Source organism: Oryza sativa, chromosome 8 (assembly GCF_034140825.1).
Source record: "Oryza sativa Japonica Group chromosome 8, ASM3414082v1".
In the NCBI taxonomy this organism is placed as follows: domain Eukaryota; kingdom Viridiplantae; phylum Streptophyta; class Magnoliopsida; order Poales; family Poaceae; genus Oryza; species Oryza sativa.
In genome coordinates this window covers 28084821-28101683 of record NC_089042.1, presented here as the reverse complement: position 1 = coordinate 28101683, position 16863 = coordinate 28084821, and the positions used below count along the sequence as shown (strand labels likewise).

The 16863-nt window shown below is 43.1% G+C and overlaps 3 protein-coding genes across 3 annotated transcripts; 1 reads left to right on the top strand and 2 right to left on the bottom strand.

Annotated features, from left to right (window-relative positions):
• The first annotated feature begins 5498 nt into the window (after nt 1–5498).
• LOC9271005 (kinesin-like protein KIN-5C) lies at nt 5499–11608 on the top strand. Its single transcript, NM_001424526.1, has 23 exons — nt 5499–5604; nt 5676–5805; nt 6207–6365; nt 6459–6808; nt 6896–7034; nt 7138–7235; nt 7314–7470; nt 7744–7813; nt 7892–7968; nt 8132–8185; nt 8258–8338; nt 8418–8529; nt 8613–8699; nt 8797–8972; nt 9081–9242; nt 9347–9454; nt 9550–9708; nt 9780–9863; nt 10025–10230; nt 10316–10417; nt 10672–10781; nt 10876–11027; nt 11125–11608. Exons 1-23 carry the CDS (start codon nt 5546–5548, stop codon nt 11317–11319), a joined length of 3027 nt encoding a protein of 1008 aa, NP_001411455.1. The 5' UTR covers nt 5499–5545; the 3' UTR covers nt 11320–11608.
• Nucleotides 11586–12373, bottom strand: LOC4346306 (uncharacterized). The gene has a single exon (XM_015793897.3). The coding sequence runs from the start codon at nt 12275–12277 to the stop codon at nt 11699–11701; it is 579 nt and encodes a 192-aa protein (XP_015649383.1). The 5' UTR covers nt 12278–12373; the 3' UTR covers nt 11586–11698.
• A 784-nt stretch (nt 12374–13157) lies between these two features.
• On the bottom strand, nt 13158–16056 carry LOC4346305 (uncharacterized). Its single transcript, NM_001424527.1, has 12 exons — nt 15708–16056; nt 15525–15589; nt 15234–15312; nt 15065–15083; nt 14865–14984; nt 14449–14518; nt 14323–14366; nt 14116–14157; nt 13983–14042; nt 13820–13887; nt 13605–13662; nt 13158–13527 (listed from the first exon to the last, which is right to left on the bottom strand). Exons 1-12 carry the CDS (start codon nt 16016–16018, stop codon nt 13438–13440), a joined length of 1026 nt encoding a protein of 341 aa, NP_001411456.1. The 5' UTR covers nt 16019–16056; the 3' UTR covers nt 13158–13437.
• Between the last annotated feature and the right edge of the window lie 807 nt (nt 16057–16863).

The window sequence follows — 16863 nt, the reverse complement described above, 5'->3', positions numbered from 1 at the left end:
GGGGGTCAATGAGACTGCCATTGTTCTGATACCGAAAACTGAGCAACCACAGGAACTAAAGGATTTCAGACCTATCAGTTTGTGCAATGTGGTCTATAAAATAGTGTCTAAATGTTTGGTGAACAGACTAAGACCAATCCTGGATGATCTGGTGTCGCAGAACCAGAGTGCTTTTGTCCCTGGTAGATTGATAACAAATAATGCCCTGATAGCATTCTAATGCTTCCACAATATACAGAGGAATAAAAACCCTGAGAATGCTTACTGCGCATACAAGATGGACTTGTCCAAAGCGTATGACCGTGTAGACTGGAAATTTTTGGAGCAAGCAATGGTTAAACTGGGTTTCGCTCACTGTTGGGTTAAATGGATTATGGCATGTATAACCTCGGTAAGATATGCAGTTAAACTTAATGGAACCCTGTTGAACACCTTTGCTCCATCACGAGGTCTGCGTCAGGGTGATCCGCTTTCGCCCTTTCTTTTCCTTTTTGTGGCTGATGGACTGTCCTTGCTACTAGAAGAGAAAGTGGATCAAGGAGTCATGAACCCAAATCCAGATATGCCGTCGTGCTCCTGCTGTGTCGCATTTACTGTTTACGGATGACACGCTGTTGTTTTTTAAAGTGGCAAATGATCAGGCGGTAGTGATGAAAGAAGTTCTCAAAACATATGCTTCCTGCACTGGGCAATTGATAAATCCTTCCAGATGCTCCATCATGTTCGGGCAAAGCTCTCCTACTGCTGTCCAAAATCAGATAAAGCAGACCCTGCAGATAAGTAACTCCTTTGAAGATAAATATTTGGGCTTTCCGACGCCTGAGGGAAGAATGACCAAAGGAAAATTCAAAAGCCTCCAAGAGAGATTATGGAAGAGAATTATGCTGTGGGGTGAGAACTTTCTGTCAACCGGGGGGGGGAAGGAGATTTTGATTAAAGCTGTCCTACAGGCCATGCCTGTTTATGTTATGGGACTCTTCAAGCTCCCGGAGTCGGTCTGCGAGGAATTGACAAAACTGGTTCGTAATTTCTGGTGGGGAGCAGAGAAAGGGAAGAGGAGAACGCACTGGAAATCCTGGGACTGTTTGATTGATCAGAAGTTAAAGGGAGGTATGGGGTTTAGGGATTTTAGGCTGTTTAATCAGGCGCTTCTAGCTAGACAAGCCTAGAGATTGTTTGACAGACGGGACAGTCTCTGTGCTAGAATTTTGAAGGCCAAGTACTATCCGAACGGTTCTCTCATTGATACAAGTTTTGGAGGAAATGCCTCTCCAGGCTGGAGAGCGATCGAATATGGTTTAGAATTACTAAAGAAGGGCATCATATGGCACATTGGCAATGGTAAATCAGTCAGATTGTGGAAGGATCCCTGGATTCCGCGGAGCTATTCAAGAAGACCCATCTCAGCTAAAAGAAATTGCAGACTGAGATGGGTTTCAGACCTGATTGATCAGTCCGGGTCTTGGGATAATGACAAAATCTCACACCATTTCCTGCCCATGGACGCTGAGGCCATCCTAAACATTCATTTATCTTCAAGGCTGGAGGAGGACTTCATTGCTTGGCATCCGGATAGACTGGGGAGATTTTCTGTCAGGAGTGCTTATCATTTGGCAGTAGCTCTAGCACAGGTTAATGATGGCTCGAGTTCATCCGGGAATGGAAGTAGCAGAGCTTGTAATGCCCTTTGGAAATGCAATGCGCCCCAAAAGGTGAAGATTTTTGCCTGGCGAGCTATTACTAACAGCCTTACAACATTGGAAAATAAGAAGAAGAGGAAGCTTGAAGTTTCAGACATCTGCACCATTTGTGGGGTGGAGTCAGAATATGTTGTCCACGCTTTGTTTCACTGCCCACATGCCCGGCAACTCTGGGAAGCGATGAGTGATGATATGCAGCTTAACCCTCTCAGCAACATTCACAATGGAGATTCGAAAGTGATCCTGGACCTGTTGGAGCAGTCGCAGCCGGAGGATCAGGTTATGCTTTTAATGGTACTGTGGCGAATCTGGCACACACGGAATGAAATAGTGCATGGCAAACCAGCCCCAGGAATACTAGTGTCCAAACGTTTCATTGAAAGCTATGTCCTCTCCCTTGCTGAGATCAAGCAACACCCCCAAGCAAATCCTGAAAAGGGGAAACATGTTGTGGATGTGGTCCTAAAGAAGTCGCACAGCATCAAACGGAGTCGAGAACCTGCTCCTGACAAATGGTCGAAGCCGCTCCCAGGAAGCATGAAGCTGAATGTTGATGGCTCATTCCAGGAGAGTGAAGGCAAGGGTGGTATAGGCGCTGTGTTGCGCAACTGCACAGGAGAGGTTATTTTTGCTGCTTGTGGACATGTTGATCACTGTAGCAGTGCTTTGGAAATGGAACTCCTCGCCTCCAGGGATGGTCTTGCCCTCGCCCTACAATGGACCCTGCTACCAATAGTGATTGAGACAGACTGCTTGGCGATGGTCCATCTTTTCCGCGATGCTACAGGAGCTAAATCGGAGCTAGCGTTTTTAATCACGGAGATAGATTCTCTCTTGGTGGGAAATAGGGATATTAGCTTTAATAAGTGTCTTAGAAGTCAAAATCTTATTAGTCACTGTTTAGCAAATAAGGGCCGTTGTGACAAGATCACACAGTTCTGGCCGGACAATAAGTGTACTTTTATCTCACAGTTTATATGTGAGGAGGCTAATGAGTAATTATCCCTTTCCCCTGCAAAAAAAAAGAAGGTACCCGTGAGATGCAAGACTTGGCAATAATCTTGTGTATAACTTTGTTATATTCATGTGGATATTTGTGTGTGCATGAGTATATGTGCACGTCTTACTTGTACTTAGAAAAACATCTTAATTGTATCGTTACGTACCTTTTTATAATGTCGACGACAACTAAGATGGTGACAACAATATTGGACCATGTGCGCAACAATGGGATAAAGCTACTAAGGACATCTATATTGTAGTGAAAAAGCAGGTAATAAACAATAATATATGCTTTCTTGTTAGCATACGTTGTGGTGCCTAATAATAGCTACTATCAAGTACTCCCTCATTTCCTAAATGTTTGACGCTGTTGACTTTTTTAAACATGTTTAACCATTTGTCTTATTCAAAAACTTTTGTGAAATATGTAAAACTATACGTATACATTAAAGTATATTTAACAATGAATCAAATGATAGGAAAAGAATTAATAATTACTTAAAATTTTTAAATAAGATGAACGATCAAACATGTTTAGAAAAGTCAACGGTGTCAAACATTTTGGGATGGAGGGAGTAGTATGCTTGCTACCAATAATAAGCAGGTCAAATATGTTATTTGTACACCTCGAATACATGGAATGGATGAATTTTGTTTGTGTACGGGTCCACCTTATTTACCACAATGGGCATCAAATTTTGTAGTGTGTATCAAGTTACTATTACTTGATAATGGAACACACTATTACCACCAACCTAGACAAGATACATTGCTGTTGTTTTAAAGGGGATAAATTGTGTGTGTGTGGTGAGTGGACGGAGAAGGAGGAGGGTTTTTGCGTGTGTGGAGCTAAAGGCAATAGTTAGCTCTAAGACATCATAGGCAACTTTGCGACGGTGTAAAAGCTTGGAAGAAAAATAATTGTGATTGTGCGAGTTACAAGGCTATGATAAAAAAAGCGATATTATAGACCAGGTATTTTCTTCCAATTTAACTATTAGCTGGACCATTCTATATAAATTATATAAGACTATTAATTTTTAAAGGGTTCTTATAAAGAAAAATTAATTAAAAAACTCACATGTTCTATAGAAAATCTGAAGGGCATGGTCGAAAGCTTGTTTATAGGTCTAAAACTTGTGTGAAATATTGGTTCATAGTATTTTTTTTCTCGAGTTTGGCTGGAAAAGAGACCATTAAGACAAGAGAATAAAAATCTCCTACCAAGGCCATAAAAAAGGCAATGAAGTTGTGCTCGCCTCATCTTAAGAACGCGAAGCGGTAGCTCACTGAGATTCCAGCGTATTTAGTTTAAGAAAAGTAGGGTTGTTCGGAGGCTCTTATTTCTCCAGTAAAAGGTAGTCCCTTTATTTGTACCTTGTTTTGAAAACGAAACACATTGCCCTCTAGCGAGCGCTAGAACACCACTTACCTCTTTTAGAGCACATATATTGCTATGTTGCCTCATTATCCCCTTCCTCCTCTATGGCGACCGCTCTCCTTGGCAGCGAGCTCCCACAAGATCATGGCATATTGCCTCAATCAGAGCCTCCTTAGCAGTAGCCGGTCGACGAGGTGTCAGCTATGAGACTTGTATGGCTTTGATCCTGTTGGATCTTGGATTGGTCGCACTAGATGTTGCAGCGTACGTGCAGACTCGAGTAGTGGACGTTAGCTTGGTTACTTCTTTCCTTTCGTTTCATAAAAAAAAAACTTCTTACTATCAGTTACTTTTTACTCTTTCTCTTATGAGACGGCCATCCTATAGCCTCCTAGGGCACATTGTCAGCTTCATCGGCGGTGATAACCTAGTGGAGTATTCATTTCAGGGGACAACGGCATTTCTGCTTGATAATCCCCTAATGCTCTTCTATTTTCGGTGAATAAATTTATTGTATGCAGTATTGTTTATCATACCCAAACACTCTTTTATAGGGGTAATAAAAATATGATTTTATTTTTAGTTAGCATCAAATTACACGTGGGAATATTTTAGTTGCGAAAACAGTTACTAATGACCAAAACAAACCTTAAATTATGTATATCCTAGGAAGATTGAGCTGTTTATATGGCAATCTGTGGTTCAAGGCCTCCAGTCCAGACTTGTTTAGTTTTAAACCTAAATTTTACTTCTCAATCTGAATATTTTAGCCATGTTAGCTGGATTGACATGGCGAAACAAAGCTTCAATGTGATGTAGCTGGTATGGCAAGTTTGTTTTGTCACGCCACCCAGGCTGACGCGACAACATAAAATTGTCTGTGTTGTTTTGCCGTATAATCGGGATGGCGTGATTAAAAGTTTGAGATTTTAAAAATAAAGGCTTCATTGGTTCGTCTAATAAGTTAAAGCAAAACCAAAATTTGAATTTTCAAACTTGATGTAGAAGATGATTTTAAGATATTTATAACGCATTTTTTTATATTGACTTTTAAGTCATTAAGAACAAATATAAAATTTTTATGTACAAATTAATTTTTATTCTATAACAAGTCATTTTTAAAAATAAAAAAAGGTTAAAAAAATTAAAAAATAGCCCATCGAGAGGCATAAGTAAAGTGTGAGCCGTGGACGGGCCTTGTCCTATTGGGGTTGGGCCGCAGCCCACAAGGGGTGCCTCGAACGTCGCATCCCGTAGGATGATCCAACGGCCGGGGCACTTGCATAAAGCCGAAGCTCCCACCCCTCATCTCCCCTCGCCGCAGCCACACCCTCTCCAAAATTCAAATTTCTCCCTCCTCTTCCCCACCCCACCCCCCGCTCCCCTCAAAATTTCCAAATCCCACGCCATATCGCACAGATTTTGAATTCCCCTCCTCCTCCTCGCCGCCGCCGCCGCCGCCATGTCGTCGCGGCAGGACAAGGAGAAGTCGGTGAACGTCCAGGTCCTCCTCCGCTGCAGGTACGCCCGCCGCGCGCCCTCCCAGATCTCCCCAGATCCGCCGCCCCTAACTTCCCCTCTCTCCCGCGCAGGCCGTTCAGCGACGACGAGGTCCGCAGCAACGCGCCCCAGGTCATCACCTGCAACGACTACCAGCGGGAGGTCGCCGTCACGCAGACCATCGCCGGCAAGCAGATCGACCGTGTCTTCACCTTCGACAAGGTCGCTTCCCATCTCCTCCCAGATCTGCCAAAATTTTAAATACTGGATGCCTCGGTTTACCTGCTCTTGTGCTCTAGTTTTAGTACCCTTTCAAACTTTTAAATTATTTGGATGATTCCAAATTCTGCGAAATGCGTACCGAGGTTTTCGTGATTGGTCCGGCGATTTGGACGGTAACTATTCAGTGGCTAGGGTTTCTTAGGTGCATTCCAACGGGCTGAATCTGCATTTGGCTGGAGTTGGTTCGCAATTAATAAAGCATCTGGTTTATACAAGATAATATAAGAAAAAAAAACAACACAGGAATGTGTTTCCCCTTGTTGGAGTTGCTGTGGAATTTATTTCATTTCCGGTTTGGCCGCACAGTACAGAGTTCTAATATGCAGCCGTTTTTCTTTCAGGTGTTTGGCCCGACAGCGAAGCAGAGAGACTTGTATGACCAAGCGATTATCCCTATTGTAAATGAAGTCCTCGAGGGTTTCAATTGCACCATCTTCGCTTATGGCCAGACCGGCACGGGAAAAACATACACCATGGAGGGTGAATGCAGGAGAGCCAAGGCAAGCCTACGCTGCTGTTGCTCTTTCATCATGTGTTTGCCTCTACCAAAGGGTTGCTTATTGTTTGTTTTCCTTTCGTCGAAATACTTGCAGAGTGGTCCAAAGGGTCAGTTGCCTGCTGATGCTGGAGTCATTCCTAGGGCAGTTAAGCAAATATTTGACACACTGGAGAGCCAGAATACGGAGTACAGTGTTAAGGTCACATTCCTCGAGCTGTACAATGAGGAAATAACTGATCTTCTTGCGCCAGAGGAGATATCTAAGGCTGCCCTTGAAGAACGGCAGAAGAAGCCCTTACCTCTTATGGAGGACGGGAAAGGCGGGGTGCTTGTGAGAGGCCTGGAGGAAGAGATAGTTACGAACGCTAGCGAAATATTCTCTCTTTTGGAAAGAGGATCTGCAAAGCGCCGTACTGCAGAGACTCTGTTGAACAAGCAATCCAGGTTAATCCTTACCTTTGTCTTTTTAAACTTTGGTTTGCTCATCTCAAGAAACTCTGTGTGCTTATTACCATATATGTAACATTTCAGTCGTTCACACTCCCTATTCTCAATCACCATTCACATAAAAGAGGCTACTCCTGAAGGAGAAGAATTGATAAAATGTGGGAAGCTTAATTTGGTTGACCTGGCTGGATCAGAGAATATCTCCCGTTCTGGAGCTAGGGAGGTAGGTGTATAACCAGCTAGAATGCTACTATTTCATTTAACATTCATTTATGTTTTGGATATTTTATTATACTATTAAGTTAGACACTTGAGCCTGATTGTAGGGACGAGCTAGAGAGGCTGGTGAAATAAACAAAAGCTTGCTTACTTTAGGTCGCGTTATTACAGCCTTGGTCGAGCACCTTGGACATGTTCCTTACAGGTAAGTGGTTAAAATACCTTGCAACAGTAATCTATTTGGCCTTTTGTGCTAACTGATTCGATCTTTCTTACCTTTCAGGGACAGTAAGCTTACAAGGTTGCTCCGTGATTCACTAGGAGGGAGGACCAAAACTTGCATTATTGCTACTGTTTCACCCTCCGTGCATTGTCTAGAGGAAACATTGAGCACTTTAGATTATGCTCACCGAGCAAAGAGCATCAAAAACAGGCCCGAGGTGATCTAGCTTCATTTTCTCACATCTACAGTCAATGTGCTGATAGCAGTGTGGTGTGTAAACAGAACAGCTTAAAATAGTAGTAATCGCTTTATTCATATTGGCTAAACAATTGTACAAAAACAAGTAAATAATTCAAATAGGAGGTGCCTAGTACATACCAAAATTATAATGGGTTTGAAGAGTACAAGCTGAAAATTTTTATTAACTCCTTAAAGCTTGTAATTGCATAGTGTGGCCTGCTATTAATATATCGTTTATTTTGTATTCCAGGTAAACCAGAAAATGATGAAATCAACATTAATCAAAGATCTTTATGGAGAAATAGATCGACTTAAAGCAGGTCTGTAGTGATTTGACAGTCAGTTCTAAGTAATTCACAATGGTTGCAGAATAACCTCACAATTTTCTCTATTCCCAGAGGTCTATGCTGCTCGTGAAAAGGTTGGAGTCTACATCCCAAAAGACAGATATCAGCAGGAGGAGAATGAGAGAAAGGTAATCTTTTGGATTTAATGGATCTGAATGGGGAAATATTCACAAACCTGAAATATGTACTGTCAACATATCTGTTATGTAACTCTAGATGTTATTATGGTATTGAGAAGATTTGGAGCAGTTTGGCTGATGATGCTAACTTTTCTTATTTTTCCTTTTTAAGGCCATGGCTGATCAAATTGAACAGATGACTACTTCGTTGGAAGCAAATCAGAAGGTTCGTAAAGTGCTTGTTGTGTATATTTGATATTTGTTCTTGTTTAAAATTGATCTTTTGCTTGGGTTTCAGCAAATTAATGATCTTCAAGAAAAGTACGACTCAGAGCTTCAACATTCTGCTGATCTAAGCAAAAAGCTTGAAGCCACAGAGGTAATCATGATTGCAAGTTAGTTCCTTTCTCCTTCATGCTATTTTGTGATCGAAGGCTTATAGTGTTGTACCATGATAGAAATGTCTGGACCATACAAGCAACTTACTATCCACAACCAAAGAAGATTTGAAACAAGCCCAGTATAATCTGAAGGAGAAAGATTACATAATCTCTGAGCAGAGAAAAGCAGGTTCGATTCTTTGCACATTTTTTATTCCTGCAGGTCAATTGTTAATAATTCTAACAGTATTTTCATCCATCTGTGTTGATCAGAAAATGCTTTAATTCAACAAGCCTGTCTTCTGAGATCAGACCTGGAAAAATCTAACCGTGAGAATGCTGCACTCTATTCAAAGATTGGTAAGCTCTTTTGGCTTAATTCGATGACTATTCCAAAATGTTGCTTACTATCATCTTTGTCATTGGTTCTAACTGAATGATTACCATGACAAAATAGCTCGAGGAGATAAACTAAATGCTGCAAATAGGTCAGTGGTGAACTCATTCCAAGCTGACCTTGCTTCAAAGTTGGATATTCTCTCCACTACCCTTGCCACATCTATAGATCAGCAAAATAAACACCTTAAATCTGTGGAGAACTTATGCAAGTCTTGTGTTGATTCCCATGACACGGTATGCATTGCTACTTCATAAATCTCCATGCCTAATTTTGCAAATTAGTTATGTGGGCTCAGTGGTTCCATATTATATTTATATGTTTTTTTTTGTTAAATGTTTAAGGCTACTTCGGAGATAAAAAAGAAGATTTTGGCTTCAAAGGCACTTTATATGTCACATATGGAAGCCTTCCAAAATGTTGTGCTCCTGCATAAAGCAAATTCAAATTCTACACTAGAGGATATATCATCCCTATCTGCTGCAAGCTGTTGCAGCCTTGATCAGGCAAGCAATCTTCTTAGTTATCCAACAAATACAGAACCTGATGCTCTTTACTCTGTGACTACCCTTTGATTGAGTTATTCTCATGGCATTATTGTTAATGACAGCTTCTAGCTTGTGTCGAGGGAGAGGCACAGAAGATATTTGGTGATATCCAGAATTTGCTAGCTGATCATCGAAGCGAAGTGGCACATTTCACTCAAGAGTTGCGGGAGGTCAGTTACTTGATCTGACTGTTAAACATTCTAAATTGTCAACATACTTGCCTATGATCAGCTCTTAATTGAAGTTTGCTCCTGTTATTATGCAGAGTTTCCGCATTAGCTTGGATAGGACGAAGGACATGTCTAGTTTCATCCTTGGGTTGTTCGATAAGTATGTGGAGGAAACTTCGAAGTTGCAGAGCCACTCCAATCACACACATGAAGCACAAGTCAAAAGCCTTGAAGATTTCCAGAAGGCTTATGAGGTGATCGATCCCCCTTTTGTCTGCTTGATTGGCAAAATTTGGTTGCTGTATCTAACATCAATTTTATGCAGGAGCAATCAAAATCAGAAGAACAAAAGCTTCTGGCGGACATCACCAGTTTGGTTTCTAAACACGTTACTCGACAACGAGAACTGGTGCGTTGCATACTTTCACCTCATAAATATAAGTCTGGCCAACCTTTTGAGGCATGCTTTTGATGTGTGATCATAATTTTGTATCTTCTCAAGATGCTTCTGGGGCGTGTGAATTCAGTTGTAGTTTGGTTTTGATGGAAGCCTGGTGTATTTTCCTGCAGGTGGGTGGTAGACTAAACTCTCTTGGTGACGCCGCTCGTGGAAACAAAGCATTTTTGGATGAGCACACGTCCGCCATGGAGGTGGTCACGAAGGACGCCAAGAGAAAGTGGGAAATGTTTGCAGAGCAGGCAGAGAATGACTGCAAAGTTGGGTCCAACTTCTCTGCAGCTAAGCATTGTCGCATGGAAACCATTCTGCAGGAATGGTATGCCTTCAGTTGCTGCTTCTTCGTTCCTTCTTCCCATTAGTTTGATTGGCTTTCTCTAACTAATGATTTGTACTGGACTCAGTGCATGCACCGTCGACACTGCTGCTCAACAATGGAAAGCATCACATGCAACTGTTAACGATCTATGCAGAAAACAAATAGCTGAAGTTGAAGCACTCGTCAGGCAAGCTCATAGTTTCTCTTAAGCTAGCTGTTGCTGGTTACAATTGGTTAGGAAATATTGTTTAGTGCTTCTTCATCAGATTTCCACTTATCGAGCTAGCATTTCAAACAATCCATTCTTTTAATAATCGTGTTTGCCAAGTAGCACATAATTTCACAACAAAAGGGAACACTTCTGAATTCGTTGTGAATGATGGCAGTGGAAGTTTTGAAAAGTTTAAAATCTAACGAGCGTCTTTATGTTGTATATTTCAGGAGTGCAATCGAAACCAACGAGCAGCACGAAGCAGAGATTGCATCTTCCCGTGCCACGGCCGAGGAGCATGCGTCCAACAGCAGCAAGGACCTACTCCAAGATGTTGACAGTAAGTTCTGAGATCTCATCACAGTTGCCTACTTCTAAAACACGGAGTTGCGTAAAGCTAATCCCAACCTGTGTTTCCCATATGCTCGCATCAGATATGCTGCAGGAGGCGCGCAATTCGTCGTCGAGAGTGGTGTCGACGGTGGAAGCTCATTTGGGAGAGAGCCAGCATCTACAGGAGAGCCACTCCAGCCATACCGCCGGCATCAACACCCACGCCGACAACGCTTTCCAGAGCAGCTACAAGGTGAGCGAGACTAGTACACTCAAAATCTTGTGAACCGATGACAATTTTCATTTCACCGACCAGAGCCTGATGAACAACTCCGCTGTTGCTTGTGCAGGACTACGAGCCGACCGGCGAAACTCCGGTGAGGTCGGAGCCGGAGGTGCCGAGCAAAGACGCGATCGAGTCGCTGCGAGCGATGCCGATGGAGTCCCTGATGGACGAGTTCCGCGAGAACCACCCCTACGAGCCGAGCAAGGACCGCAGGCCATCGCTCATCCCTCGCTCGCCGCTCGCCACCATCAACAACTGATGAAAATCCATTGGAAACGCAACGCAATGCAATCTGTCTCTGTGTGTGTACTAGTGTAATCTTATTAGCCGTAAGTAGGTCATCAAATGCTGGCTTTTGGTGTCCTTTGGTTGTTGTGGCTCAGTGCCAGTGCCAGTCCAGCTTCTTGTTGTGGGTTGCGAGCTATCTCAGCTTCCCCCGGCGCCCTTACCTAACTTTCTTTCACATTTTATTATTTTGATGTACCAATCTGTTGCTTTTCTGTGTGATTATTGGAGCTGCATAAGAGATTTGTTGAGCATTGCATTCCAAATCTCATCTCATTGCATTACACTTAACCACACATGAGAAACAATCGACGAGGTTTTGTCATCTAAATTAAAAGGAAAATGAGATGGCATCAGGTGAGGTAGAGCTGCATCTCGGAGTGGTTCTCCTGCTCGATGACGTCGAGGAAGACGGGGTCGACGACGATGTGGCTGTCGATGCTGACGGAGAAGCGGCGGGACCAGAGGGCCACGGCGGCCTCGCCGGCGATCTTGACGGCGGCGTCGAGCTCCATGTGGCGGCGCGCGGTGTCGGCGAGGATGGAGCGGGCGTGGTGCGCCAGCTCGACGGCGTCGAGGCGGGCGGGGAGGTGGAGCAGGCGGCAAGAGGTGGGCGGCTGCTCGCCGGCGTCGAGGCGGGCGGTGCCGAGGTGGGCGCCGTCGTAGAGGATGGAGACGGTGGAGGGGCCGTAGCGGACGGGGACGACGTTGGGGTTGGTGGCGTGGACGGTGAGGGTGAGGCCGATGTCCAGCGCCGCCGGCGGCCGGAAGTGGAAGGTGGAGAGGCTGATGGAGATGAGCTCGAACGTCGGGTCACGCGGCCGGCACAGCAGCACGGCCGCCGCCGCCGCCGTTGAGGCGGCGCCCACGAGTGCCGAGCCCCAGCTCCACCGCCCCCTGGACGCCGGCGCCGGCGACGGCGAGCTGTCCATGTAGGCGTATTGGGGATTTGGGTTAGCCACCTTTTTCCTTTCCTTTTTGCGCGTGGCCTTGAGGTTGTTTTGGCCTGCTCCTTCAGAGTTGGAATCAGGTTCTTCGCGTGCAGATTTTGTTACTTCTACTCAAGACTTGATTAGCTTTGTTAATCCGTGAATCGACGGCTGGCATTTATTCTGGTAGTTGAGATAGTGAAGGTTAAGCTAAGAGTAAATTGCGTCAGCGGTAAAGGAACTTGTTAAGTGTGTGCGATTTAGTGTAAAAACTTGTAAAATGAGCAAACCGGTACATAAACTTTAACAATCACGTGCATTTTGATAAAAACACTGTTACATACCAATGATTCATCGTATTTTATTGGTTGTATTGTAAACATAACTGCTAGATTAATTGTTGGCAATGAGAATGTTTTGTAGTGCTCATCAGCGAATTTTTTTGATTAGCTGGATCGCTCAGAAATTTTGTTAGTTGGCATACACTTAGTTTTGATAATCATTATTTTTTTTTCAATTTTAAATAATAGGTTATTTTAGTATGATAACCGAGCAAACGCAACCTATCTAAAACCTTGTTCAGAACTCAAGATGATCTAACTGGCTGCTTTTTCTTTACATGGCTGAAAAAGTATGGTTTAAAAGAGAGATCTTTTAACCAAAATGTATGCACTAACCAAGTTATTAGACCCGTATAATTATTTTTCAAATTCTTGCACTAGATCGTACCCACTTACCAAGTTCGTGTACTATAAACGCAATTTACTCTTAAGCTAATTATGATTTTTAGGTCCCAAATAACTGGACAGAGTTCTGTTTAGCTTCCTTATTTGATCTGAAAATTAACTGGGCATAAACAGAGAAGCTTCACTGCACCTCTTCTACAGCCTCATTTCAGTGTCATTCACTATAAAACAAGTAAACAGGGAGTATAAATTCTTTTACAATAATCGTTTCAATAAAAATTCGTGTACAATAAAATGAGCAGTGTTATGTGTATGTGCATGTACTGCATTATGAATTCGCCGATTCCTTGTAAAGAATAGAGAGAATCTACAACATAAGAATAGAGAGAATGCATATTAACACTTGAGATATGTCAGGTTATCAGTGTAGTATATACTGCATATTGACACTTGAGATATGAGAAGTAGAAGGGATTCTCAAGCCGCATATGTGGCCCTCAGGTAGTCTATGATATCAGCGCTCTCGAACATCTTGACCCCTGTGTTAGGATCTTCGATATAAGGAGCCTGCCACAGCAGTAATTCATGTCAAGCGCAAAGAAGAAATTTTACAATTTAAGGCATAACATTTGATGGTTGCCAACCTGGAAAATGCCGTATTTCTTCAAAAATTCCTGTCTCCTGGGGCTGCCGCGTGCACAGCTGCAGAAATTTTCAGCTACCAGTTACTCCAAGAGTGTAGTGCTTGCAATTGCAAGGCTTTGTGATACAGGGTTGTGATTTTACAGCAGGAAAAAACACTGATGATAGCTAACAGCATATCCAGCAATTTTGTCATTGGTGTAACGTTATTGAGTACCTGTGTAGCAAGTGTGGCAACTCTAATTCAACAAGGGTCTCTCGTACTATTTTACAGAAAGGAGATCCCTGATGATAAAGCATGCACCGGTCAGATTCTGGATCTGGCAGTAAGCCACAGGAAACGGCAAATGCAAACGTATCAATATGCAGAGGATTCAGACCTCATATGCCCATAGTTCTATTGGCTCGGGTGGAAGCTTTGCAGGAGTATACTTAGAACCCTGTAAACAATAACTGGTCAGCCCTGGATACGGTTCATGCAAAACAAGACTATATGGCTTGTTCAATATGTACCTTCCCACTACGTCCACTCATTGCGAGCCCTGCTGTTATAGTCTAGGAAAGAAAGAGCATAAGGTTATTTAAACTGCACAACTGACTGTTAACTGGCCAAATAAAGGTTGCTGAGTAGGTGTGAAATTCAAGAACCATATATCAAATAATAATCGATTAGACGTTATTTCAACAAAGGTAAAAGGACAGAACCAGATCATAACTTACTGTTAATATACCAAGTGATAGCATAATTGGAACTGTTCCATCACCTGAAAAGCAAGGGCAAATGCAGGAGGTTAGTAGGAGGCCCCAGGGACAGGGAGATGTACAGATGAGAGATGAAATAGGCACCATATTTGTCGGCCAGGTATTTTATGATGGCATCAGATTCATACATGGCAACCCCTGTGTTTGGATCCACCTGCAGCATAAGAGTACCTTAGATGATGATAAAAACAAACTGATTTCACACTACTTCTTCCAGACAGAAAGAACACCCAAATATCCTAAGTGAAGGGAAAAGTGGAAAACAGACACATCGCTGTAGCAAAGTAAATCCATACGACAAATAAAAATACCATTTTGCAAGGTATTCAAGACTCTGCAAACATGAATACATGGTAATGGTGAGATTCTGAGCATGCTTGTTTGTCAAATATATTTCCATAACATTTTTTTAGTAATTCATAGCTGTGTAAAAGTAGAACAGAAGTAATTGAGTATATGACCTAAGAAACTGAAGAAATTATGGAGGATTACTTGCATACCATGTAAGGAAATTGTTGCTTTCCGCCCATCTCTAAAACCTTTGGACGGAAAGTGGGGCCATTTTTAGGGCAGGGGTAAAACAAAACATCAAGGTCCAAGACGGCCACCATCTCTCTGACCTGCAAATTTTAAAAAAATTGTTCATACATGACAGAAGGTAAAGTGCAAGATGCAGATGTCGAAGGCTAAAAATACTAACCTTTCGGCAGAATGGGCAGCTGAAGTTGAGGCAGAATTAATACAGCAACAATTGAATGGACGGTACAAATTAAGTTAGCTATAGCATGAGAGAATACCCAGAAGAAGATTATTGGGTCTGAACAATACATGTCTTTTATGGAAAGAGAGAAAAGATGAAGCATATATACCCTTCAAACTCGTAAATCTCGATAGGCTTTTCTGGTCGAGGACACTGCCCTATCTTTGATGACTCCTTAACCTTCCGACCTAGAATAAGAAATGACACATATACATGTGTTACTATGTACTGGTTTGAAGTCTGATCTCAGCAGTTGGGCTGGTAATACAGTAACAATATAGTGTCTGTTTTACGAAGCAATTGAGAATAAACTAGGTCGTTGTATGGTGCAAAATGACGACCTTGTGTGTGCGTTCATCGTTGGTATTTGCTTTGGGAAAATAAAATAAAAAGATTGTACCTTGGAAATCCAAAGCATATTCATCTGGTGCCACCTCGTCAGGAGAAACCAGCGATACCGAATATCTGCACATCAAATGAATCCAAGGCCATGAATATATGAATCGAGTAACAATAAGATTTAGAAACAAAATTCAGTAGGTATTGGATCGAATAAATTCAGTAGAAATAGAAAATAAAGTACCCAAGGGCGAAGACGCCGGTGCCGAGGCGGAAGGGAATGGCGAGGGAGGCGGTGACGATGTCGTCGGACTGGCCGGGCTTCACCTCGAAGGTCTTGGGCTCCGGAGGCTTGAAGTCGGGAGGCGGCGCGAAGGAGGAGGCGGCGGCGGGCTTATCAGAGGTGGAGGTGGAGGTGGAAGCAGCGGCGGTGTCGTCGAGCTGCGCGGAGAGGCGCGTGGTCCTGCGCGAGGTAGACGTGGAAGCGGCGGCGGAGGAGAAGCGGAGGCGGCGCGCGAGGAGGAGTGGCGGGAGGTGGAGCGCGGTGGCCGCCATGGTGCGCACAGCACAGGAGGAATCGAAGACGACGCAACAAAAGAAAAGAAAAGAAAAGAAAATCGGTGGCTCACTTCACTGCAGCCGGAAATATTTTGTGCTGCTGAATGCTGATACGATACGATACCACACGTGGGATTATTTTGGATCACCGGTCCGGGAGATAAGTACAGACAGACAGGCACTGTACAAGGTCTCTTTCTCTCTCTGTATGAGGCTTGACAGTGATTGGCACTTGGGCTTAACGTAAGCAGACGACAGATGAAAAAGAAATGGACATTCTATATTTCTGTCACATTGTTTAGTACAATCATAATGGAGTGGCCAATATAATGTCACTTGTTTGGTTCAGGCTTCAGAGTGTTTTGTTTTTTGTTAGTAGCGCATGTATGTGCACCCTGTGTGAAGTTCTTTGGTGTTGTCAACAATTATTATGTGTTGAGAGACTAGTATTTCTGATTTCCTTATTAAAATAAATGTGGCAGAGGGTCTTCAGCCTCTGATGGTCGGATTGAGATCCTCTTTAGGGTATTCTCAGCCGTCCGATTTGCAGCGAATGGATGAGATCGATCGCTACAGTACAATATAGTAACACGCAAACAGTACCTTTGTACATCATATTTTCCTGCTTATCACTGTTGCTACGGTAAACCACTGCAGATTACTGTTTCGTACTGTAGCACAAGACATGCTTTATTGTTCTCCTATGTCTTTAGCACCTAAAGTCACAAGAGTTGGATCCCTAATGGTCAGCTTTGAGTGCTGCCACTCTGAAACCATACTATCCTCGGTAGAGTACTCACTTGAAGGTCTGAGGATGAAACTTCCGTGCCCCTCTTTAGTGG

Bases quoted from the DNA above. Each gene is read 5' to 3' on its own strand.
- LOC9271005 (NM_001424526.1), top strand. From the start codon at position 5,546: ATGTCGTCGCGGCAGGACAAGGAGAAGTCGGTGAACGTCCAGGTCCTC. The intron at 8,973-9,080 runs GTATGCATTGCT...TAAATGTTTAAG, and splicing joins GTGTTGATTCCCATGACACG to GCTACTTCGGAGATAAAAAA. The intron at 11,028-11,124 runs GTGAGCGAGACT...TTGCTTGTGCAG, and splicing joins CTTTCCAGAGCAGCTACAAG to GACTACGAGCCGACCGGCGA.
- LOC4346306 (XM_015793897.3), bottom strand. From the start codon at position 12,277: ATGGACAGCTCGCCGTCGCCGGCGCCGGCGTCCAGGGGGCGGTGGAGC.
- LOC4346305 (NM_001424527.1), bottom strand. From the start codon at position 16,018: ATGGCGGCCACCGCGCTCCACCTCCCGCCACTCCTCCTCGCGCGCCGC. The intron at 14,519-14,864 runs GTATGCAAGTAA...CTTATGCTGCAG, and splicing joins AGCAACAATTTCCTTACATG to GTGGATCCAAACACAGGGGT. The intron at 13,663-13,819 runs GTACTCAATAAC...AAATTTCTGCAG, and splicing joins TTGCCACACTTGCTACACAG to CTGTGCACGCGGCAGCCCCA.